Source organism: Indicator indicator, chromosome Z, assembly GCF_027791375.1.
Source record: "Indicator indicator isolate 239-I01 chromosome Z, UM_Iind_1.1, whole genome shotgun sequence".
In the NCBI taxonomy this organism is placed as follows: Eukaryota; Metazoa; Chordata; class Aves; order Piciformes; family Indicatoridae; genus Indicator; species Indicator indicator.
The window spans coordinates 21,980,732-22,005,262 of record NC_072053.1 but is presented as its reverse complement, the minus strand read 5'-3'; the positions used below and the strand labels follow the sequence as shown (position 1 = coordinate 22,005,262).

General features: G+C 41.5%; 1 protein-coding gene across 1 annotated transcript in view; it reads right to left on the bottom strand.

Annotated features, from left to right (window-relative positions):
- Nucleotides 1-685: 685 nt before the first annotated feature.
- The window catches only part of LOC128979631 (oncostatin-M-specific receptor subunit beta-like), a 32,745-nt gene continuing 8,899 nt past the window's right edge, over nt 686-24,531 (bottom strand). Inside the window, exons 3-17 of the mRNA XM_054397956.1 lie at nt 22,621-22,780; nt 16,918-17,199; nt 16,176-16,305; nt 14,241-14,398; nt 12,341-12,477; nt 11,652-11,811; nt 10,982-11,058; nt 9,683-9,899; nt 8,879-9,061; nt 7,649-7,750; nt 7,074-7,253; nt 3,753-3,917; nt 2,498-2,576; nt 2,142-2,214; nt 686-1,135 (exon numbers count right to left, since the gene is read on the bottom strand). Of these exons, the coding sequence (XP_054253931.1) occupies nt 686-1,135; nt 2,142-2,214; nt 2,498-2,576; nt 3,753-3,917; nt 7,074-7,253; nt 7,649-7,750; nt 8,879-9,061; nt 9,683-9,899; nt 10,982-11,058; nt 11,652-11,811; nt 12,341-12,477; nt 14,241-14,398; nt 16,176-16,305; nt 16,918-17,199; nt 22,621-22,780 (2,553 nt within the window). The remainder of the gene's footprint in view (nt 1,136-2,141; nt 2,215-2,497; nt 2,577-3,752; nt 3,918-7,073; nt 7,254-7,648; nt 7,751-8,878; nt 9,062-9,682; nt 9,900-10,981; nt 11,059-11,651; nt 11,812-12,340; nt 12,478-14,240; nt 14,399-16,175; nt 16,306-16,917; nt 17,200-22,620; nt 22,781-24,531) is intronic.

Here is a 24,531-nt window from a genome sequence, read left to right as displayed (position 1 = left end):
CAGCAGTTAATGCCAAAATAAGCTAAGTTTGTGTGCCCAAGCAGTGGGACAAGACCACTGTAAATAGCTGTCCTGATGGAAAAACAGTTTGTTTCTACTGGACTGCCCACATTTCCTTAAGAGGGCTTTGGATAGTATTTTAAAAGGCCATTTTTCTAGGCAGAGAAAGCAGAAGGGTGAGGAGCCCCGTTAGAAATAGGAGTGGCTGCCCACAACAGTTATCTGTATTGTAAAAATCTGGTTTCTGTAGTCTCTCCCCTGCCAAGTGTAGTTAGAAGGCAGGTGAAGATTTTGGTACTCAAATCAAATTCACTCCTTGAGGACCACAACTGCTTGCTTAACTTATTCCTCTACTTTCTAAGTTTTTAATCTCTGCAAAATGTGGTAGTTCTTTGCAATCAGGCTCTGAGGAACCGCTGTGACCTAATCTTATCCATAATACAGGCCACAAAACAGCTTGTAAATCTTATATAATGCCCGTAAGTTGTGATGAAACCATATGATGCATCATTGCTGTGCACAAGTCAGTATTTTGAAACTGTCCCTGAAGCAAGAGCTTTGCACTTCTAGAAGAAGTAAGGCAGCTAGGTTTGTGAAAGCCTTCATCAAAAGAAATTGTGGTTTTAGAAATTCTTATTTATATTGTGTAACCAAGCATTGGTTGGATGTGGTGAAGGAAAGCACATCAAAGCCTCCTCCCTAGGCAGTGCACATCTGTGTGTGAAATATATCTTGGACTGGTCTTTCTGCCAGCTGTTTCTCTGGGTGTTGAGACAGCATCTTCGTTTAAAATACCTAAGTAGTGGTGTGGCTGGTACAAAACTTCTGACAGTCCCAACACGCTTTCTTCTAGTGTCTCCAGTATTTGATAGGGACCAGAGTCACCTGCAAGATGAGAAGAATAAGCAAAATTTTCAAACCAGGTACGGGTCTGAGGTGTAGATGTGGATGTAAAATCTCTTTCTTCATTTTCTTTAGGGTAAAGCCAGGAAGAATTGTGGCTATTAATCTTATCTTCTGTTGGTGTTGAAGGCAGCTGGTTCCATAGATTTAATTTCTGGGCTTCAGCCTTATTGTCCATTGTTAGCATGTCAGGAATGCAGTCACTTATTTTCAGTACTTTCTCAGAACCAATCTACAGGAGAATGATTTGAAAAAAAAAAAAAAGAGTAAAGGAAAGGGAGTGATTACTGCAAGTACTTCTGATACCATCTTACAAATGTTTCTGTTTAGGTTTTTCAAATAAAGGAACAGTTTGAAGGAAAACATATACAGAATATTCAGTGGAAACTGTATTTTATGTGGAATTTATCAGAGAATTTATTTCAAGATTGACTTTTAAAATAAGTTCAACAAGACTACACTTGAAGAAGGAACCTTATCCCTCTGCTGTAAAGACTTTGCTAGGTTTTTCACATGGGCAGTTTCTAGCCCCAGCTTTCACTAAAAGCAGAAGGCAGCAGAATGGGCTGTTAGATTGTACTGACTCCTCCCTCTAGTGCTAGTGTTCAGTGAACACCAGCAACAAAAACCTGCAGCAGCCCCACACGTGCCAAAGACATGCACCTATTTTTGCGACCCACTTGAACACAGCGTGGACGCAGCAGTTCCTGGTTTGAAGGGCTTGCAGAAGATGTTGAAGGCCTTCTACCAATCCTTTTCTCCCAGGCAGACCTGGCAGTGCTTAGCAGAACCCTCCACATCTTCCCAAGGACCAGCAAATGCTTCTCTCTGCTGCGCCCTGCTGCAGAGGGATGTGGGGGCTGGAGGATTGGGCAGATACAGGTCAGAGGCTGCAGAGAAGTGCAGTACTGTCTGCTGTAGTGTGTTCAAACAGTGCTGAGTTTTGAATAGTAATACTGGAACAGTGCCTACTGTACCAAAGGGTTTTGTTTGCTCTCCAGTTACACTTTCACTTTTTGCAGTAACAGACTGCAGAATATAAACTGATTGCTGCAGGAGTCACATGAATAGCGAAAAGAGAATTTTGCACTAACTGATGACACTAAGTTATGCTAATTTGTGTATAATGAATGTCATTAATTTTTAAGCGTAGTCAATATGAGAAAAGATATTTTTCTGTAATTTTACTAATGAAAGAATGGAAAAAAATTAAACTACTTGATTATCAGTGATCTTACCTTAAACTCTTTGAATGACAGCACTTTGCTCTTGTTAGGACTAGGTATTATAGGACAGCAGCACTCCTTCATCCTGGAAATAAGACAGCAAAACAAATGACAGGTTTGTTCTCTCATCAGAGCATACTCTATCAGCAGAAGCCATAGGTAGATGTGTACAGAAACAGCAGCAGATGATGAGCATCTCAGAAATGTCACAAGCCAAATACTTAACACATTTGCACAGTTGGACAGCTAAAGGGGAGGAAAATGAATGAGGCCTTATGCCAGTCTGGAAGCAAAAAGCTGCAGCTGTGGTTTGTCAATTATGCTGATTACATTGCTTGTCTACAACATAAGCATGCATTGTAACTTACCACTTCATCTTCCAGCAGCACAAAGCTGCTACTAGTGATGGAACTATCACTAGCAGGGCTAGAAGGTACAGCATGTTTGCTGTGAAAGAAAAGTACTTTAAAAAATTGTTTTCAGCTTTTCACCTGTTAAAGTCAATACAGCCTGAGTTTGTGGACCCAAAATCTCAAGCCCGTGTGGGATACCTGCCAAAAACTCAGCAGTAAAACTGTGTGGTCTGCAGTTGCAAGATAGTTTGCCAGAAAGTACTGGGAATACAGTTACAAGTTTTTGGACCTTGATTATCTTTACCAAAGCTGAATTATTACTGAATTACTTTTCATTTACCGTCATGTTCACACCTTAAGGATAAATTTCCAAAAGTTAAGACAATGATAACCTCACTTTTAACTGGTTTGGTCTTCTCTCAGATCCCCAGAGAAAACAGATTTTTACCACGAGTCATTGACAGAACACCTGTAGTTCCAGTATGGATGGACAGTAGCAAGACAGACACTACGCAAGTGTTCATGCTGTCCAAAGATTTATTCCGACACAAGAATCTCAGTGTTTCCTTCCAATTGGAAGACACAGCCTTGAGCTACATTTTTCATAAACCTTCACCTCTAGGCCCAACACATTTTTCAAAATCAGGCCACTCTGATTTGCATTGTAAGTTTCACAACAAGTGCTGAGTAGTGTTTTCAAGGGAAAAGAACTACAGGCAAGTGATTTCCTGTTCTGCTTTGATGATCAAATCTGCCAAGTGAGCAAACTCCAGTGCTCAAACACATAACCCTTTCTTATTGCCTTATGAAGGAGTAACGTTGCAATGGACTTAAAGAGTAATGAGAATAAAAATCACCATTACAAGTGTAAGACTCCACATAGAAATACTTGTTGGCACACAGATCTGTAGATTTCCCCTAAGCAAAAAACCCCAGTTGAATCCAGATGCAATTCTTCAGTGCATTCCAGTAAACAGGACTCACTAGTCATGCAAATGTGCATATGTTAAGCTATTTCCCAGAAACATATAAAGCTTAAATAAGAGCATAAAGTTATTTCCATTTTAAAATAAAAACAAACTACGAACAAAAAATACTTAGAAGTATCAAAATGCTGTGCTGCTATGGACATTTCTCAGATGGATCCTTTCCCAAGTGCATGTTGCATTGAATTAAATATTTGTTTTCCCTTGAGAAAAGAAGATTATTGTAACCTTTTAAATCACAGCATCCTTCTGACAGATGACCTCTTTTCACAGCCAGTACTCACAGTTTAACGGTGTATCTATGTATATAAAGTTAACAATGGGGGTTTCTCCTCCACCAGTATATGCTTTAACCACTAGCTTGTATTTTGTGTTTGACAATAGGTGTTTCACGGTGTATCTCTTCTCTTCTGGGTTTTCAATTGTGTATTTACATAGCACTGAATCATCTAAAATAAACAGATAAAATCACAGAATGGTTTGGGTTGGAAGGAACCTTTAAAAATCATCTAGTCCAACAACCCTGCCATGGTCAGGAACACTTACTAGATCAGGTTACTCAGCTCCACCCAACCCCACACTGAACACTTCCCAGGACGAGGTAACCACAACTTCTCTGGGCAACTGGTTTCAGCGCCTCCCAACCCTCTGTGTGAAAACATTTCTTCCTTATATATAATCTAAATGTACCCTCTTTTGGTTTAAATTTGTTACCCCTTGTTCTATAAGAACAGGCCCTGATGAAAAAAAAAACAAACCAAAACTCTCTGTTTTATAAGCTTCCTTTAAGTATTGGAAGGTTGCAGCAAGGTCTTCCCAGAATGTTACAAATAACTGAGACCTCCAGACCACTGAAATACTAGAGTATTTGCAACCCACTTTCTTTGTAATCTGCATTTTCTTCTTAGAAGGATGATTCATCCTGACTCATAGCTACTGGGCTGAAAACTCACATCCGTTCTACTGTCCACAGTATTGCCCATCCTCTGGAGACTACCTAATAACTTGCTGTCAAAAGCTGCAACTCTTTAATTTGAATTTCCTTTTGCTAGAGCTTTTTATCAAAATGATCTGGCTTTTAACTTTTTCACCAGGATCTTGTACCCCTTAATCTTAGGTCAAGTTCTTCGAAGACAAATCAAAAGCAAGAAATCTCTCCCTGACAAACTCTTTTGCCTGTTGTGCAACTCCTAGATCCCAGGGAGAAAGGGCCATCTTATTCCTCCTGCTCCCAGTCACAACCCTTGTCTGCTAGCTAGCTCAGACAAACTGGGAAACATCAAATCTTTGATTTAAACATTTTGTAGGCCAACTGGGATTACTTGCAGAATTGTGATAGTTCAATTATTGGTTCAGACACAAGTCTCCTTCGTTTCAAACTAAGGTTTTCATCCTGGCATCAGTCTAATAAGAAGAAAGATCTGATTTAAGACAAGACCAAAGTGACAGAAGAAGCAAGAAAAAAAATACATATAGCCTTAAACATGTTGGAAATTTATAAATTAGTAAAGTCACCTGGAGCAGTTTCACAGAACTGTCAGGGTTGGAAGGGACCTGAAGGATCATCTAGTTCCAACCCCCCCCTGCCATGGGCAAGGACACCCTCCACTAGATCAGTTTGTCCAGAGCCACACCTAGCCTGGCCTTAAAAGCATCCAGGGATGGGGCTTCCACCACCTTCCTGGGCAACCTGTTCCAATGTCTCACCACCCTCATGGTGAAGAACTTCTTCCTAATGTCTAATCTAAATCTTCCCCCATCTAGCTTGGATCCATTCCCCCTAATCCTATCACTACCTGGCACCCTAAAAGGTCCCTCACCAGCTGTCTTGTTCAAATACTGGAAGGCCACAAGAAGGTCTCCTCAGAGCCTTCTCTTCTCCAACCTGAACAACCCCAACTGTGTCAGCCTGTCCTGGTAGGAGAGGAGCTCCAGCCCTCTGATCATCCTCACGGCCCTTCTCTGGACACGTTCCAGCACATCCATATATTTCCTGTAACAGGGGCTTCCAGAACTGGACGTAGTGCTGCAGATGAGGTCTCACCAGAGCTGACTAGAGGGGCCACACTTCTCTTGATGCACCCCAGCATATGATAGGCTTTCTGGGCTACAAGTGTGCACTTTTGGCTCATGTCCAGTTTTTCATCCACCAGGACCCCCAAGAACTTTTCATCAGGGCTGCTCTCAAGCAAGTCACTGCCAAGCCTATATTTCTGCCCAGGATTGCCCCAACCCAGATGCAGGACCCTGCACTTGGTCTTGTTGAACCACATTAGGTTGGCTTGTGCCCACCTCTCCAGCCTGTCAAGGTCCCTCTGGATGCCATCCCTTCCCTCCATCCTGTCTGCTGTACCACACAGCTTGGTGTCATCAGCAAACTTGCTGAGGGTGCACTCAATGCCACTATCCATGGCACCAACAAAGATGTTAAACAAGTCTGATCCCAGCACTGATCCCTTAGGGACTCCACTTGTCACTGGCCTCCACTTGGACATGGAGCCATTGACAGCCACTCTTTGGGTGCAGCCATCAAGCCAGTTCTTTATATACCGAGTGGTCCACCCATCAAACCCCTATTTTACCAGCTTGGAGATCAGGATGTTGTGTGGGACAGTGTCAAAGGCTTTGCTCATGTCCAGATAAATGATGTTGGCTGTTTTCCCCTTGTCTATTGCTGTTGTGACCTTGTCATAGAAGACCACCAGGTTTGTCAGGCAGAATTTGCCCTTGGTGAAGCCTTATTGATCACACCCAATCACCTCTTTGTTATTCTTCTGCTTCAGCAGTGCCTCCAGGAGATCTGCTCCACGATCTTGCCAGGCACAAAGGTGAGACTGACTGGTCTATAGTTCTCTGTGTCATCCTTCTTTCCCTTTTTGAAAATGGGAGTTATGTTTCCCCTTTTCCAGTCAGTGGGGACTTCACCAGACTGCCATGACTTTTGGAATATAATAGCAGTTTATTGACCTCGTCTGCCAATTCCCTCAGCATCCGTGGGTGTATCCTGTACGGTCCCATGGATTTGTATACTCTTAAGTTCAGTTTTGAGTATAAAATTTAAACATGGCTCTGTGCTACCCCACAGTTCTGCTGAAGGAACTCTACTGTACAGCACAGCCACAAACACTTTCACTGTAAAAGAATTTAAATGGGGAATGCAGACAATGCTCCAGTCCTAAAGGAAATAAATTGTATCCCAAGTCCTAATAAAACTAACATGCTTCCTATGACTCTCATCCAAGCAGACCACAAACAGATGTTTTCAAAATTCATCCAGAACTCAGACCACAAGAGACAGAAACTTGACTCCTCCTACAGTACTGTCAGAATCTTTTTCTGGACCTCACACTGGAATTAAAAGGAGCTATGGAGAGCAGGACAGGGTCTATAAATCTGTACAAATCCAGGACCCACTTTTGCTCATTAGCACCTCAGGCATTAGTGAGGAATCGAAACCAGAAAGTGTTGAAATCTTTTTATTGCCTAATGAGCTAATTTGCCTCCCTGATGTGAACTTTCTAAGAAGGAAGCTGCCATATGAGGAACAGCCACAAAGTTTCACCTGTATCGATGAGATAACTTTCTAAATCCCAGAGCTCAGTTACCTTGAAGAACATGTTTTTTTGATCCTTCCAAACTGCAGTCCTCTTGTGTAGGTGATAAATAAACATGGTAGCCTCTTACAAAACCAGACTGTGACTCATTTGTGGGGTAAGAATCCCAAGACAGTGTTACTGCATTGAAAGTCAGTTCAATCTTTTCCACAACAGGGTCAGAGACAGGAGCTGGAAGAAAGGAAATTCAAGTTAAACTTGCTATTATTTTTCACAAACTTCATCTTTTCACTCGAATAAGTATGACTTTCCACACGATGTTTCTGTTTATATCTTACTTGTATTTAAAAGCTGAACAAAGCCAAAAAAAATCCACAAAAGCTGTCAACTTCACAGAGCCTTCACACAGTCCACATTATACACACAGCAGTCATTGTTAATCAGAGTTATTACCATGGGCTTTACCCGGTCACTACACTAGCCTGCACTTCTAAATGCTTCACTGATGATACAGAAACAACATAGGAAATACATTTTTATCCAGCTGCAGGAGGAAGGCTGTGGAATTCTGTTCATGACAGATTAGTTCAGCAAACACACAAACCCTAATTATGCTGCCAACTTACGTAACTCCCTGAAATAACCAGTCTTCTTCTCCAGTAAGGAGGCTCTATTAGCAACAGATCCATAGACGCGGAAGCTGTATCTCACCCCAGGAACAAAAGCAGCTAGAAAACAGTGGAATTGATTACCAAATGAGGTTATGGTTTGTCCTTTGTTTTTGATTTTACTGAACTGCTTTCTACAGAGATCTATACTCTGTTAGAAATCTTGTGCGCTATTGTGGTCATAAAGCAACTGAGGCAGTCAGAGTAAACCAATTCTTAAAGTGCACAATGTGAATGGAAAACTTTTATTCTGTCTGAAAGAGAGAAGTGGGAGGGTGGGGTGTAATATGTTTGTTGCACTAGAGTATTTAAGGTGAATGCATTGAAAAGAAAAATAATTTCATTTCCATTTCTGGCATAGGCAACGATCATTTTAGTATGGACATGTACACACACAACAACATTTCATGTTATCTTCCCTGACATTCACTCCTATTTGCACTTCTAAGTGCAACCCAGCTGAAGAACTGGACAACCTTTTTTCCATCTGATATCACACTTTCTTTCACTAAGGACACAGGTTCATATGTATGTTTGTATGAATTGAAATGCAGTTCCTTTATAGCATATTGAAATGTGTTCAGTCAAATTTTGTTTGAACATATTTCATTCCCAAGTGCACTCGGCTCAGGAGACTCCAGGAAGGCTACATTCTTGCAGCATAGGAAGGATATCAACTTCCACACAGCCAGAAATTATTTAGGCCACTATCGGGATAAAAACCACACAACTGGTCCTAAGCAAAGTCTGGTGCTGAGACACATTGTTTATGGCACATTGATAGCACTAATCCTCTCACTACACAGTAGGTGTTAAATTGCCAATGCTTTGATTTCTGACCCATGTTAAGATAAGGCAGAGCTTCTCTTTGCTTCTCTCCTGCTAAAAGATTTTTAACTTCTTCATTAACCTGACCATCCTCCTTCAAGATGCTACTAGAAGCTACTCAGAAGAGGTTTTTTTCTAAAAACATACTATGCTGACTTCCATGACTTAGTGGTGCTGGCACATTTGTGGTGTCTCATTCATTTACTAGGCAAAACATGATGCTATCTGCCTTGGAAGAATCAAACTTGCACTTCACAGACTTCAAAATCCCATAGGATTTGTTTCCTAAATTCAGTTAATGCCGACATGATGCAAGATTGCTGCACAGACCATCAGAAAGAAAAACTGTTTGTCTCTCACCTGAGTTGATCAGAGCACTGGAAACATTGGGCCCAAATCTCTTCCACTGCAAATCACAAGGCTGCAGTCTTGGAAAGTTACACCAATCAATAATGTAACTGTCATACATGTGTCTGGGCTCCCAGGAAATAAAAATGCCATCATCCGTACCATTGACCTGTTCTTCCTTAGGCTCTTCAGGGCCTAGGAATGAACAAAGCAGTGCCTCTATTACTTCCTGCATGAGACTTCAGAATCACACATGGAGATCAGTATGATTTCTATGCTAAGCTGTCAAAACAATAATAAAATAATTGCATTCCTTCACTATCAGACATATGGGATCTTTCACATTCTGAAAGCTGATCATTTGTATGCCATAAGCTGGCAGCTCAAAAAACATTTAGCAAATATTTCTATATAGTCATAAAAAGAACTCAACTGCATACACCTGGACTTACTAACAGAGAGTCACAAGAGGTTAATCACACATAACAGTTTCCTACGATGCACTGGCTGCCCATTCACAGCACCTGCCAAACCTCTGAGGCCCTGATTTAAGGCTAATTGTGTATTGCGCTGTGGAGACTCTATGTGCAAAACAGACATTGTGTTGTAAGGGATGGATCAAGTCACATAAGCTTAGTACACATATAGTTACTACCCTGTAGGTAAAAATACAGTATAGTTTCCAGACAGCAGTGATGAGAGTTAACAGGACAGGTTAATTTGTTCCCTCAAGATCATAAATTATCACTTCATTTAAAATAAGTAAAACCAAAACTCATAATGGAAATGTAACTGAAAAAATGCCCCTGCTGTTACCTGTAGCTCTAGGAATGATCAATACTGAAGGAAGTGAATAATTGACATTGTTCTTTGCCTTGACAGTGATTCTGTAGGAATGGTTATCAATGAAAATCCCTGTCCTATTGTAGACTGATGAAAAGGAGATGATTTCAGACTTAGAGCCATCTTCTAGTTTTTCCCAGGTTACTTCATATGAAATACTTCTTCCATTTGCTCGAAAACTGTCTGCTTGCTGGGGGGAAGTAGACACCAATTACTCAGGAAACCCTCAAAAAGTAATGAGAGGTACACTTAGAGCTTCAAATAACTAATTGGATTTATTAGTTTTGTAAGAATATAAGCACTTGTATACATATGCATGCATATGTATACTGGTTGAGAGGGATTTGCAGAAATCTGAGAAACTGAACATGTCTTATTGTAATAATTAGAAAAAACAGAAGAATATATCTGAAATGCCAGGACAGCACACCACCATACAGCTACATATGTTATGAAATATATGTAATATTTTGTACCAGTTTGAGGCTAGTGCCTTTAAAAAAACCCCACAGAGCTACAGACCTCCAGAAGCTAGAAAGGTCCAGGAGTTGTACCAGAAAGTGTAATCTTTGTATTTCATACCCCTAATTTTTTTTTTTTTTGGGGGGGTGTATTTCATACCCCTAAGTTCTGCCTCCCTATAAAACTGGATGCAAAATCAATTTTCTTCCCTTTTCCCTCCCTTTCTCCTCCTGGAAAGGACAAGCAGGTTCTTACCTCCCTAGTGGGGAAATAATGGCCTGGTTGGCCTTGGCAATGTTGCCAATTAGGCCTGGAGTGGCTTAATTGGACCTGGAGTTGCCAAGCTGAATTTTGTGCTGCATCACAATGGTGGTATGGAGGGTAGAGAGGCCTGGCAGGGAGGGGGCATGGAAGCCTGTTTTTTATTGACTCAGTTTAAAGGGAGATTTGTGGGGAGGTTTGGCTTAACGAGCTTCTGTGTTAAGACCAGACTACGGATTTCTTTGTATTTTGTATGCTTTGCTATGCTTTGTACTGTACCACTGCAGCATTGTAGTTTGTAAAAAGCCTTTCCATGTAAACATTTCAACACTATCCAATCCTCTGTGTGAGTGGTTTTCTTTTCCCCTTTTGGAAGGGGTAAAAGAGCAATCTGTCACACTCTAAACTACGACATATTTGTCTTAAGAATCTTAAAAGACACTTTCATAATGAATTGCTATTAATGCACACAACTCGTCAGCACTCATGAGATAAGTTTCTAACCCCTTTATGAAGGGTTTTGTTTCTGTCTCTGTACCATTGTCTCACCTTCCAGAACAAGGTGACATTCCGCCCCCCCATAACTGGTGTAATTTCTCTCCAGATGTCCAGTTCCCCTGATGGAGCTGCAACAGATACAGCAACACAAAGGTAATCTCGGTGCAGAAACGGTAAGTCACCCCCAAACCCTCTTTTTCCCCATCCATTGTGAACCACCTAGCTTGAGTGGTATAGGAAGGCAAGATGAGTTACCACACTTAAGACCAAGGCTGCTCATAATCAGCAGGTATTAAGATCTGAAAAGCTGGCCTGCAAAAGTGTTCTGAGACACAAGAGTCTTGCCAAAATATTATTCTTTAATTTCTTCCTCCCTTCACTAGTTTTTCTAATATCTGGTGCACTTCCCTAGGAAATCTTTTCTTGCTTGTAGTTCCTAGGTCCTTCTTCCCATCCCTGCACCATTTTTCCAGCCCACATAGAGCACTGCTAACTCAGTCTGGCCATTTTTCCAGTCATCTGAATTTTCCACTGCCTGCACTGGATGAAATAGCAGAGACTGGTAAGTAGGACAGGAGTTGTTTTAGAAGCTTAGTGTGCTTCTATGCATGCAACAGGCCTCTGCTTTAGCTACACAGTGGAAGAGTAGCAACAAATAGAAAACAAAGGTGGCAAGTGAAAAACATCCTTCAAGCTTTCCTTCTCAGTAGGCTGGACATACTTGATTCTTTTGTTCTGATGGTTTGGGCTTCACTCCATTCACTCCACCTCCAGAAATGCTTAGCTGCCCCACAGTGTACTCTAACTGTGTATTCAGTGTATGGCTGCAGCCCACCCAGAGTCATGCTGGCACTATGGAGATGTGTGTCTGAACTGTTGTGCTGCAAGACAGAAAAACAGAATGTTCAGAGCTCAGCTCAGCCTTGTCAGCAAGAGTTTTCTGTCTGGGAAAAAAAAGGCTACAGAACAATAGTCCAAAGAACAAAACAAAACCAAAAAACCACTCTACAACCCAAAAGATGTGCATAAGAGCAAAAAGACAATGTGATAATAAAACCATGAAAAATAAAGATTAGCAATCACTGACAGCAGTTATAAGACCCATAAATATTTTTATTTACTTCAGCAAATCTCAGAACATGTCCATCTAAGGACAGAGCCACATATGCAGACCAGTTATACTATACACTTCATCCAGAAGTGTAGGAAGTGTTTGGAGTATGAATTAGTGCTAGCGAAGTCTGGCCACATGGACCACATCATTAGTGCAGAGACTGGTGACAAACAAATCTAGAGAACAGGCAGAGGAACACATACAATTTAGTGTGTGTTCATATTGGGGAATTATTTTTAATCTCATATAAAAAAGATTCTTGCTATGGTTTTGTGGATGAAACTCAGGCTTCTTACCAATTCTACTTTCCCATCAGGCTGGACGACTTCAGTCTGACAAAAGAGTTCAATTCCTTTGTTTCGATGGTTCCAATATAAAGTGATTTCTGTGTCTGTGCATTTTCCCCAGAGCTGAAAAGGTGCAGTGGGATAAACTGGCAATGCAAAAATCTGAGTTAGCTCTTGTAATTCAAATACAAGTGAAAGTATTTCAAAGTATTTTAGATGAGTAGTAAAAGCAAGTAAGAAATATGGATTTTTGCGGTGGTCTAGGAGAAGCAGGTAAAAAATAGTAAGCCTTCATTTCAGAATGCAAATATAAGTGTTACATGAGATTAAAAAAAACCCTGGTGTTCACTTGGAAATATTTTACAACATAAGGAAAAAACCAAAAGGTTAGAGACTTCTACTGCAAATGCAGTAAAACTCTCTAATCCAGGGCCTGGCAGAAGCCCCTGACGTATCACAATGAGTAAAATCCATCACATTGCTACACCTCAGAATCCAGACTCTTCACCAGAAATTTTGGTCATGACTCTTACATTGGCTCAGGCTAATAGTCACCCTCTGGTAAAAAGTACCAGTGCTACTTCTTCCAGAAAACTTCTGAACTCCCTTACTACTATGTAAGCAATATGCAGTGAGAGCAGCAGATCACAAACTCAGTTCAATTATAAAGAATAAGATATGGCAATGCAAGTGAGTGGTATGTTTACAGCTTTGACCATTGTCTTAGAACTTCATGGACCATTATCTATCATTTCATTCACTTGTAAAAATCACTAGAATTGAAAAAAGCAAATTGTAGTAAAACTTGAGTTAGCACAACGAATGTAACTTATTTTAGCCTGATTTCCCATGAAAAAGTAATTTATAATAGTGTTGCCTCACAACAACCTGTCAGTTTATTCCTCCACTTTCTTCCTGCTCTATTTCTCCCACCCCAAAAGAATGCAATAATCAACTTTCAGAAGTCCTTGAGACATATTTAACAGGGACAGCCATTTGACACATGCTACTACAAGTCATATGAAAAAGTATGTCAGTGTCTTCTAAGGAAGAAAAGGCTGCCAGAAAGCTGCAGTTATACCAGTACCCTCCCAATCCACCAGCCTGTCAGCTTCAGAACTAACAAAACACATCGTCTCCTTCAAACAGGTAAGGCTGCCACAGGACCTTAGGAACACTGAGGCAGATACGATGAAGGAGAACTGATGGAGAACACAAGAAATACTCAGGTGTTTTGAGGCAGGAGTAGGCACACTGTGAGGAAGGACACAACTAATAGGGAAAAAGGGATCACAACTATTAGTTACTACTCGCAGAATAATTTACTTTATTTCACTGGTGATGAACTACCTTTCCTCCCTTAGAGTAGCACATTGGACATCACTGACACATTAGCACTCCCTCTTTCCTGGGAATAGCTGCATACATCTGCATTGCACCTTGTTTGGATTGTTAGCAATTTTATTTACTCACTTTTCAAAATGTGCACCTCCACTCCATTTTATTTTGGAGGGTCAGTAACATCAGCAATGGTATTTTGAAAAAAAGACAGACTTCCCAAGTAACCTACACAGATGTTTTTCTTGAATTCCCCTTTTATATCCTTCAGTAATGTTGCTTCCTGGACTGTGAACCAGCTTCAATAGAGGAGCAGATTTTGGAACATTAAGTCAGCATTTAGATACCCACACTTGACCTTTGGAGGGAAGCTGTTTTCTGCCATTAACACAACTTTGCAAACCTGAACCAGAAGCAACAACAGATAACCACAGCACAGGACAGAATGCAAAAAACCCTGTGAAGGCAAAAATCAAAGACTTCCATTAAACTGGGGCACTCAAGTACTAAGACCAAAAGGAGGACAAAGCCTGCAACAAGAAACTCAACAAAGATACAGAAAAGACCTTACTTCTGTGAGTTACATTAAACACATCCGAGGCAGTTTTCTTTCCCAGTGGGTTTTCCACAGTCACTGTGATGTTACAGAATCTCTGCTGGCCTATGTCCCAAGAACACGAGCACTGCTCAGAACAACTCACAGTGCATGGAAGCATTTTCTTTGAAAGCCTATTCAAGAAGGAGCAGGGAGGAAGGGAGGGAAAAGAGATAAAGACATTTTTCCATTAAGTATAGTTGATACAATGTTGAAATTTTTGAAGCCAAGCTAGAACACAGCATCATAAAATGGAGGAGGACTGTTAAGAAGCTGCCTGTGTCCCCTAGCCTGAAGTACGGTAAGTTTTCTTAAAAGAAAGATTTCTTCAAAGTTTAAGTTTACTTTATCCTTTTTTAGATACACATAAACTGCTTTTAGTGATTTCCTCATGCACACTCTAAACTAGGGACTTATTTGCTAAGAATCGAGCCATTCACATGTCTACTATTATGTTTTTCAGTTAAGCAGTAATTTCAAGTTATCTTCTAACCTTCCTTTTTTAAATCACAATCCTGATAGGTTAGTGAGACTGAGAGACCATGAAGGTGTACACAGTGATGTCCCGCTTTCTGCTGAGATATTTTGATGAAAGTTTGTTGTGATAGTAAGGCATCTGTCCCTTTCTCTGCAGGACCTGCTCTAAAGCCCCTCTCCTCTCTACTGAGATGCCTCTGTAGCAAGAAGGGAAGCTTCAAGACTAATATGCCACAGCTGTGTAACTGATTCAGACCGTTGTGAGGAAAGTGTGGGAAAGGCTGCAGAGACATATCACACACAAACCAACCCAACAAACTAAGCAAAAATTATATATAAAAAAAAAGCTGAAATTATAGACAGAATAGGATTTGAGATAAGATTGTCAGTAATTCAAGAACTCCTAGTAAGAAAACACTAGCATACATAGTTGTAAAACACAGAATCACAGAATGTTAAGGGTTGGAAGGGACCTTGAAAGATCTTCCAGTCCAACTCCCCTGCCAGAGCAGGATCACCTAGAGCAGATTACACAGGAATGTATCCAAGTGGGTTTTGAGTATCTCCAGAGAGGTAGACTCCACAACTCCCCTGGGCAGCCTGTTCTAGTGTTCCATCACCCTCACAGTGAAAAAAATTTTCCTCATGTTTACATAGAACTTCCTATGCCTCAACTTCCACCCACTGCCCCTTGTCCTGTTATTGAGCATCACTGAGAAGAGCCTGACTCCATCCTCTTGGCACTCATCCTTTACATATTTATAAACATTAATGAGGTCATCCCTTAGTCTCCTCCAAGCTAAAGAGCCCCAACTCCCTCAGTCTCTCCTCATAAGGAAGGTGTTCCACTCCCTTAATCATTTTTGTGACTCTGCACTGGACTCCTGAACTGAGGTCCCAGAAAGGGACATGATATTCCAGATGCAGCCTCACCAGGCACGAGTAGAAGGGGAGAAAAAGCCTAAATTAAAAAACAAAACAAAAGCCAGGGAGCTAATCAGGCTAACTGGGAGTTAGCTGGTAATCATCAGTTTGAGTCAGTATTAATAATCAGCCTATCAGCTGATTAAAACCTAGTTATCTGTTGAGTGTGTTACCCATTAATTACATTATACTTTTAAGTTATCTGTATCCCAACTGCAGGGTATCTTCATACCAATTGAAAGATACACAAACAAATTAACCCAACAGAATGGTTAGAACTACCTTTATCAAGGAGAATCTACTCTGATGGACTTTGTTACTGGTACTCTAACTCAGAGCAGTCTGGTGGCACTCAAATTTTATTAACCTGATTAGTGACCTGGAAAGAGGTAGGGAGCTGAGTGCAACAAGGATTAAAAAAAAAAAAAAAAGAAAGAAACACTGTTTCCACAGATTTTAAAGTAAAGAATGTCAATATAACAAAATCAATATAACAATGAGGAGTCTTACTCTTCAAACAAGGTGTATTTTGGTAAATTATGTCCATAAAGGTAGGTATCTTCTCCTTTGCTCCAAGTACATGTGACTGTTCTCATGTCTTGAGTTTGGCAGGAAAAATCATTAGGTGTATCAGGTGGCTCTTGTCAGAGGGAATAACCAAAGAAACACCAACAGCACATCAGTCAGCACAGAAGTCATCAATCTTTTTACTACATTAACAAACTAGAAATAATGAGTATGTACAAAGTCTGATTTACTACAGATGTTTTTACTTCAATAATATTTACTCACTGACCACTCTACAGAGAAAATCAGGACAATACTATAAATTGATTTCAATACAAAGACTTCTATATGTTGTTATTTTTGTTATAGTCATAAACTCATTAATTTAGCCTGTTGTGTTTTTTACCTGTGAAAGTAGCTGACCAGCGTTCCAAAGCAGAACTGCGCTGAGTTTTTACCACATGCACAGAGACAATGAAGCTACTTTCCTAAATGGGTAGGTGTATTTAAAAATCAGTCACCTGTCCTAGGATCATTTAATGAGATTAATATGAAGAGCTTTAATGCTGTTCTTTTAATGCTTTCTATGTGCAGTCATGCAGATCTGAAGTCAGACTTTAAACAGAGTTCAGCTGGACTTGACAGGACAAACGTAACTCACAGCAAGCTTTTTTTGCCCCCATTCCTCACAGCGATTCTTGATTTAACAACCTGAAAATAGGACCGTAATAAACCATTCACTTACTACCCACTAAGAAAACTGCGGACTCCAAGCACTCATCTTCACTGCAAGACTCTTGACAGTAGACAGTCATGTGATGCCTCTGTTGATACACCCCACTTTTCACAGTGAGAAGTCCAACTTGACTGTTTATGTGACTGAAATTATGAGCAACAGGCTCTAGAAATAATTCCTTAATGATCCGGCCTTTCCGTGCAATGCAGCAAAAAGTGATGTCAGAGCCTTCTTCTACAATTTTTTCGTTTGGAAAGATTTGTGGTCCACTGTTATTTGAAGTGTCCAGACCTGCAAATTAATATATAAGAAACAATTTCAAAACCTGCTTGTGGTTAGCAGACTTCAACCAGAGCATGCAACTGAGCACTTACAAAAGAAGCTGCTAATTTTATATTATCCATTCATTAATATTTCCCCATACAGAGATCAAATTCACATGTGTCAGTGTTATGATAACAGTTGCCAGGGCACAGCTGCAGCTGAATTGGGCAAAAAAATAACAAGAAGGGCTTCTATAGCAATGTCAGCCTGTTACAGTGTGAGAGCTAAAATCCCCCCTCCCTGACACTGACAATAACCAGGCTAGCTCAGTCCAGAAGCAAATGAAGCTGTATTTACAGGCAAAACTACAATCTATGATGAAATGCAATGAATATGTACAGATATACACTATTCACAACATTTACAAATGCATACAATCAACAGAAAAACACAACAAAGCCCCCTGCTCCCCCCAAAAGGGGCCATGCTTCCTTCCCCACCCCCCCACCCCCAGGCAGAAGGCCTCCCCCTAGTTCCCCCTGGCAGAAGGCAGAGAGCCGAGAAGCAGAGAGGCTGTTAGACTTAGCTTGTCAAGGTCAGTATGCAGGGGTGAGCGTTACCTTCTGAAGGCAGAAGGAGAAGAGAGAAGCACAGCAAGCTGAGACTGACTGACTTTGTTTTGAGTACTGACTCTTGAGTATTTCTCTCTCTCCAATGGAAGTGTTTAGACTAATAATTATTTTGCTTTCTTACACCCAATAGTGATTTATTTACATTCTTTCACTTTTCTGCTCGAACTTTGTGAAGAAAAATTAAAGACAATTTTAAAACCATCACACAACCACAGAAAAAAGTTAAAAACAGGGTACCTCCTATGATCAGCAAGAGTGGTGAGTTAGTAACAACAGATTAGAAGACTGAGGCTCTCTACAACTTTTTTGCCTCAGTCTTCACTGGTTGCCTCTCTCCTCACACCTCCCCAGTTGAAGGACCATAAGATGGTGACCAGGGGGACAAAGTCCACCCCACTATAAGGGAAGACAAGGTTCATGACCAGCTGAGGAACCTGAACATAAGTTGATGACTCCTGATGGGATGCATCTCAGAATACTGAGGGAACTGGCTGATGTAGTTGCCAAGCCACTCTCCATGATATTTGAAAAGTCCTGGCAGTTAGGTGAAGTCCCTGGGGACTGGAAAAAGGGAGACATTGTGCCCATTTTTACAAAAGGAAGAAAGGTGAACCCCAGGAACTACCAACCTGTCAGCCTCACCTCTGTTCCCGAGAAGATCATGGAACAGATCCTTCTAGAAGCTCTGATAAGGCACATGGATGACAAGGAGGTGATTCAGGTTTGCCAGTACGGCTTTAACAAGGGCAAGTCCTGCCTGACTAGTCCAGTGGCTTTCTACAATGGAATGACTACATCAGTACAAAGGAAGGGCAATGAATGTCATCTATCTGGACTTCTGCAAGGCCTCTGACATGGTTCTGACAGGTGGACTGTTCAGTGGAAAAATAATTGGTGGGATAGTCACATCCAAAGGATGAGGCAGATGAAAAGCTGGACATGAACCAACAATATGCACTTGCAGCCCAGAAGGTCAAGCATCAACAGAAGCATGGCCAGCAGATCCTGAGAGGCAATTCTACCACCCTGCCCTGCTATTGTGAGTATTGTATACAGCTCTGGGGCCCTCAACAAGGAGGACATAGACCTGATGGACAGGATCCCAAGGAGGACCAAAAAAATTATCTAAGATCTGGACCACCTCTCCTACAAAGACAGGCTCAGGTAGTTGGGGTTGTTCAGCCTGGAGAAGGCCCTAGGGAGACCATAGAATCATAGAATCAACCATGTTGGAAGAGACTTCAAGATCATCCAGTCCAACCTATCACCCAGCCCTATCCAATCAACTAGACCATGGCACCAAGTGCCTCATCCAGTCTTCTCTTGAACATCTCCAGGAACAGAGACTCCACCACCTCCCTGGGCAGCACATTCCAATGGGCAGTCACTCTCTCTGTGAAGAACCTCCTCCAAATATCCAGCCTATACCTGCCCTGGCACAACTTGAGACTGTGTCCTCTTGTTCTGCTGCTGCTTGCCTGGGAGAAGAGGCCAACCTCCACCTGGCTACAACCTCCCTTCAGGTAGTTGTAGACAGCAATGAGGTCACCCCTGAGCCTCCTCTTCTCCAGGCTAAACAACCCCAGATCCCTCAGCCTCTCCTCATAGGGTTTGTGTTCCAGACCCCTCACCAGCTTTGTCACCCTTCTCTGGACATGTTCCAGTACCTCAACATCTCTCTTGAATTGAGGAGCCCAGAACTGGACACAGTACTCAAGGTGGGGCCTGACCAGTGCTGAGTACAGGGAAAGAATAACCTCCCTTGTCCTGCTGGCTGCACTATTCCTGATGCAGGCCAGGATGCCATTGGCTCTCTTGGCCACCTGGGCACACTGCTGGCTCACGTTCAGCCTACTGTCAACCAGCACCCCCAGGTCCCTTTCTGCCTGGCTGCTCTCCAGACACTCTGTCCCCAGCCTGTAGCACTGCTTGGGGTTGTTGTGGCCAAAGTGTAGATCCCAGCACTTAGATGTGTTAAATCTCATACTGTTGGACTCTGCCCATCTGTCCAGCCTGTCAAGGTCCCTCTGCAGGGCCCTCCTACCCTCCAACAGATCAACTCCTGCTCCTAACTTGGTGTCATCTGCAGACTTACTGATGATGGGCTCAATCCCCACATCCAGATCATCAATAAAGATATTGAACAGGATGGGGCCCAGCACTGATCCCTGGGGGACACCACTAGTGACTGGCTGCCAGCTGGATATGGCACCATTCACCACCACTCTCTGGGTCCGGCTCTCCAGCCAGTTCTTGACCCATGTCAGAGTGAATCTGTCCAAGCCAAGAGCTGCCAGCTTTGCCAGGAGCTTCTTGTGGCAGACAGTGTCAAAGACTTTGCTGAAGTCCAGGTCGACTACATCCACAGCCTTCCCTCCATTCACCAGGCAGTAACCTGATCGTAAAAGCAGATCAGGTTGGTGAGTCAAGACCTGCCCCTCCTGAATCCATGCTGGCTGAGCCTGATCCCTTGACCATCCTGTAGGTGCTGTGTGATTGCACCTAAGATGACCTGTTCCATAACCTTGCCTGGCACTGAGGTCAGGCTGACAGGTCTGTAATTTCCTGGTTTCTCTTTCTGTCCCTTCTTGTGGATGGACATCACCTTGGCCAGCTTCCAGTCATCTGGGACCTCACCAGTGGGCCAGGACTGCTGATAAATTATGGAGAGTGGCTTGGCCAGCTGATCTGCCAGCTCTCCCAGCACCCTAGGATGGATCCCATCTGGTCCCATGGACTTGTGAGGATCCAAGTGGCTCAGCAGGTCCCTTACTGCTTCCTCCTGGATTCCAGGGGGACTATACTGGTCTCTGGCTCCATCTGCCAGTTCAGGAGGCCAGTTGTCCTGAAGACAACCTGTCCCACTATTGAAGACTGAGGCAAAGAAGGTGTTAAGTACCTCTGCCTTATCCTCATCTTTTGTTACTATATTCCCCTCCACATCCAATAAGGAGTGGAGGTTGTCCTTGCCTCTTCTTTTGCCATTAATATATTCATAGAAATATTTTTTATTCTCCTTTTCAGCAGTGGCCAGTCTAAGTTCTAAATGGGCCTTTGCCTCTCTAATTTTTTTCCTACAAGACTTAGCAACGTCCTTAAACTCTTCCTGGGATACCTCCCCTTTTTTCCATATAGCAGTCTTCCACTAACTGCAGAGGGCCTACAAGAAAGCTGGGAAGGGGCTGTTTACATAGGCCTGTAGCACTAGGACAAGGGGAAATGTTTTTAAACTGGGGAATGGCAGATTTAGGTTGGACATTAGCATGACATTCTTTAATACTGAGGGTCATAGAACACTGGAACTAGTTGCCCACAGAGGTGGTGGAAGCCCCATTCCTGGAGACATTCAAGGTCAGGCTTGATGTGGCTCTGAATAGCCTGATCTAGCTGGGGGTGTCCTTGCTTACTGCAGGGATGTTGGATTAGATCACCTTTGAAGGTCCCTTACAACCCAAAGCATTCTATGATTCTGTGATCTTGGTGTTCTTTTCCAACCTTATGAATTCTATGATTCTATGGAATCATACCTATACTTTTCTTAAACCCAGAAACATATAACAGAGTCCAACTAACTCCCTAAGAGACTAAATCTTCTTCACTGTCTTTCACTTAGGGTAAGCACTGCATTCATGAACGCTACTCCCTGCACCTAGGAGCAACCTGATGCTTACAGCCAAAATGCCTGCACTTGAAGATTATAAGCAAGGACCTAGAAAGCCATCACATTCTGAAGCTTGTATGGTGCTCAGCTAGGTGAAGTCAACACTGAATCAACAAATCAGAAAGGGCATGCTCAACTTGGGATGAGACTCCTACAGTATTCAATGTTGGACTATTTGCTGGATGCAAAAATTAGTGGCATTTAAGGCTTTTGCACATGTTGTAGATGAAAGATACTCTCAAGAATCTGATCCAAACACCTGATGAAGTCTAGAGCCACTACCTCTCGGAGAGCTCTAAATTAGGATCAAATTGTGACAAGGAAATAGTATCTTTGATTCAATTTCAATTCAAGACTCAGGTAAGAAGAAAGAAAGGGAGTCCTGCACGCTATTTCCTATTATACAACGTAATGGAGATGGGCAGTTTAATGTGCCACAATCCAAGTACACAAACCTATGATGCTTTTACTACCCATGATGGCTCCCATAACTAAAAGCCTTTTCTGCTCCAAACAAGAATAAAATCATGTAGCAATTATTTCTAAAACAGTTACATTTTTTGTTTAAACCAAATTCTCTGGAAATCAAACTGCACCAGTCAAGCACTGAAATCTGGTTAAAAAAAGAACCAAATGAAAAGAAAAACCACCTAATAAAATACCTGTGATTTTGATTATCTTATTGGTTCAATCTCTGTTTACTCTCATATAGTTCACTGAAGTTCATTCCAAGTGATGTTCTGAGCTGATTTCTTCTCTCTCTGCTTCTTTAATACTAATTCAAGTTACGGACTCCAGACAAAAGCAACACATGCATCACATGTTGTAGCCATAGACATCTGCTTCCTCTTCTCTGCCCCAGCAAGGGGAGAAAGAACAGTTGTAAAATACTTGATCTGTTAGTTTAGGAAGATAGTCTGCAAATCAATAAAATGGCTGAAGCACTGCTATTACTGCCAGCAAAAGCAGAAAAGGTAGGCAGGGGGGGAGGGGGGAAGTTGGTTGCTGCTTAGAGGTGAAAGAGTTCAAGATGGATTCTTGATTTGATGTCATCTGTCCTGTATGCATTTCACCATTACATTTGCTCACAGATTACATTCTAGTTTTGTACTGGAAGAAAATAAAACCAATACTGCAAAGTCTTGTTTTGCTTACCCAGGACATTCTCCCACAGACTCCACTGACTCCAAATTTTTGATGCCTCTGCTTTGCTCCTGATTCTCACTGAGTGTGACATACACTCCAAAGGTAAGTCTGAATCCCATATCCAATGAAGAGGCTTTCCTGATTTATCAAGTGTGATGTTATGAAACTCCTACAAAGGCGATCAAGGGAAAGTATTGAAAACACAGCAATATGCAGACACTTTGGAAGTACAATAAAAAAGCAAACAAAACCAAAAACACCTGAAAGAGAGAGAAAGCTCAAAGGAAAATGCTTTTGAAAAATTAGTCTCTGAAATACCACTTGCTACACTAAGTTTCTAGTAATCTAACTGCTTACAAATCTGTACCAGCAGCAGTGCAGTGACTGATGTGCCAGCAAGACTACTTGATTCTGACAATGCAGCCATGATTCAGGCTCTGCTTGTCATGAAATGGAGTCCCTCTCAGAGACTTTCAGTGGATTATTTGTGCTTGCCGTTATATGAGTAACAGCATGCACAGACACAGCCTGCACGTGTGTCTTGTTTAACGCTCTGGGTTACACGTTCCTTCTCTTAATTCAGAATGAGGTATCTGCACTGGCCAGTAAGGATTTAAGCACATGCTATCTCATAGTTCTGAAGGCACAGTGTCTGAGGACAGTACTACCATCAGTGACAGGGAGAGTATGAAAGTATCACTTGAGTTCCCCAAAATGTTTGGCTGCTCTAATATGCACATGCAAAAAAAAAAAAAAAAAAAAAAGGAAAAAAATGTATCTAAAACTGTTAGAGCTCCTTGAAGGTGAATATTTGACAAATACTTTTATATTAAATTATTTAAATGCAAACAAACAGCAAAAAATATAAAATGTTATTCTGCTTTCTAAGAGAAGATAATTCTACAAAGTCCTCTCGGCGTGCACCTCCTAGGGCCACATAATCACTAAATGAGCTGCACCAATACGCAGCACACCAGCTCAAACTAACCAGACCACCATGTAGTCACACAGACAGAAGAAAATGTACCCCAAGTGTGAATCTTTCCTGACATGAGAATCCGCAAAAGCCAAGAAAAATGGCTAAAAAAAAAAAAAATCCCCTGTAATTTTTTCCATACTTTTTTAGAACAGCATATATATTTCAATACTGCATAAAGTAACTGTCCTGGATTCTCAGCATACAAATTTATGCTGCTCATATGAGCTCCAGCTTGCAATAACAACTAGAGAAATCCTCTCCATTACTGCCTTCCACCATTGAAAGCTGCACTTTCCCTGTATGACCTGAGGAAAACTCTGCAATCGGTTTACAATTTAATTTCCCAGTTATAGCATTGAAGAATGTAGTCATTGCTTTGGAAGTTATACAGGCTGTTTGTGCTTTGGTATGGGCAGACTCACAGAGTTTCTTTATTGGTGCATGTTTCTCAGAAAAACACAGAAGCAAATACTCTGATTAATCTCCTTGTCATGTTTATTATGAATAACAGAACAGAATACATCCCTGAATTAAAAATACCTCTTTCTTTCAGAACAGAATACATCCCTGAATTAAAAATACCTCTTTCTTTCCTTCCACAAATGATTTGGAGCATGTTGGAATGATACTCCAAAAAAAGCCAGCTCTATATGGTCTCAGTTTCTAACCTTAGAGTCCTTAGAGTTAGACCATGGGTGTTAAAAATCCTATCCTATTCTGAACTGCACAGAGATCATCTGCAGTGAACATGTGATTCTTCAGACTTAGAAACCAAACACTACCAACTTGGCTGATCAGAGCAAGCTGGGATTCTTAACAGTGCCCATCTTATTTTATTGACTTCTAGTCTGACAAAAATGAGCTTTATGTGCTTTCTCACAAGCAGCAACTTCAAATGTGCTAGAGCAGTTTTTCGTTTGTACTGTTTTAACAGGTGCATT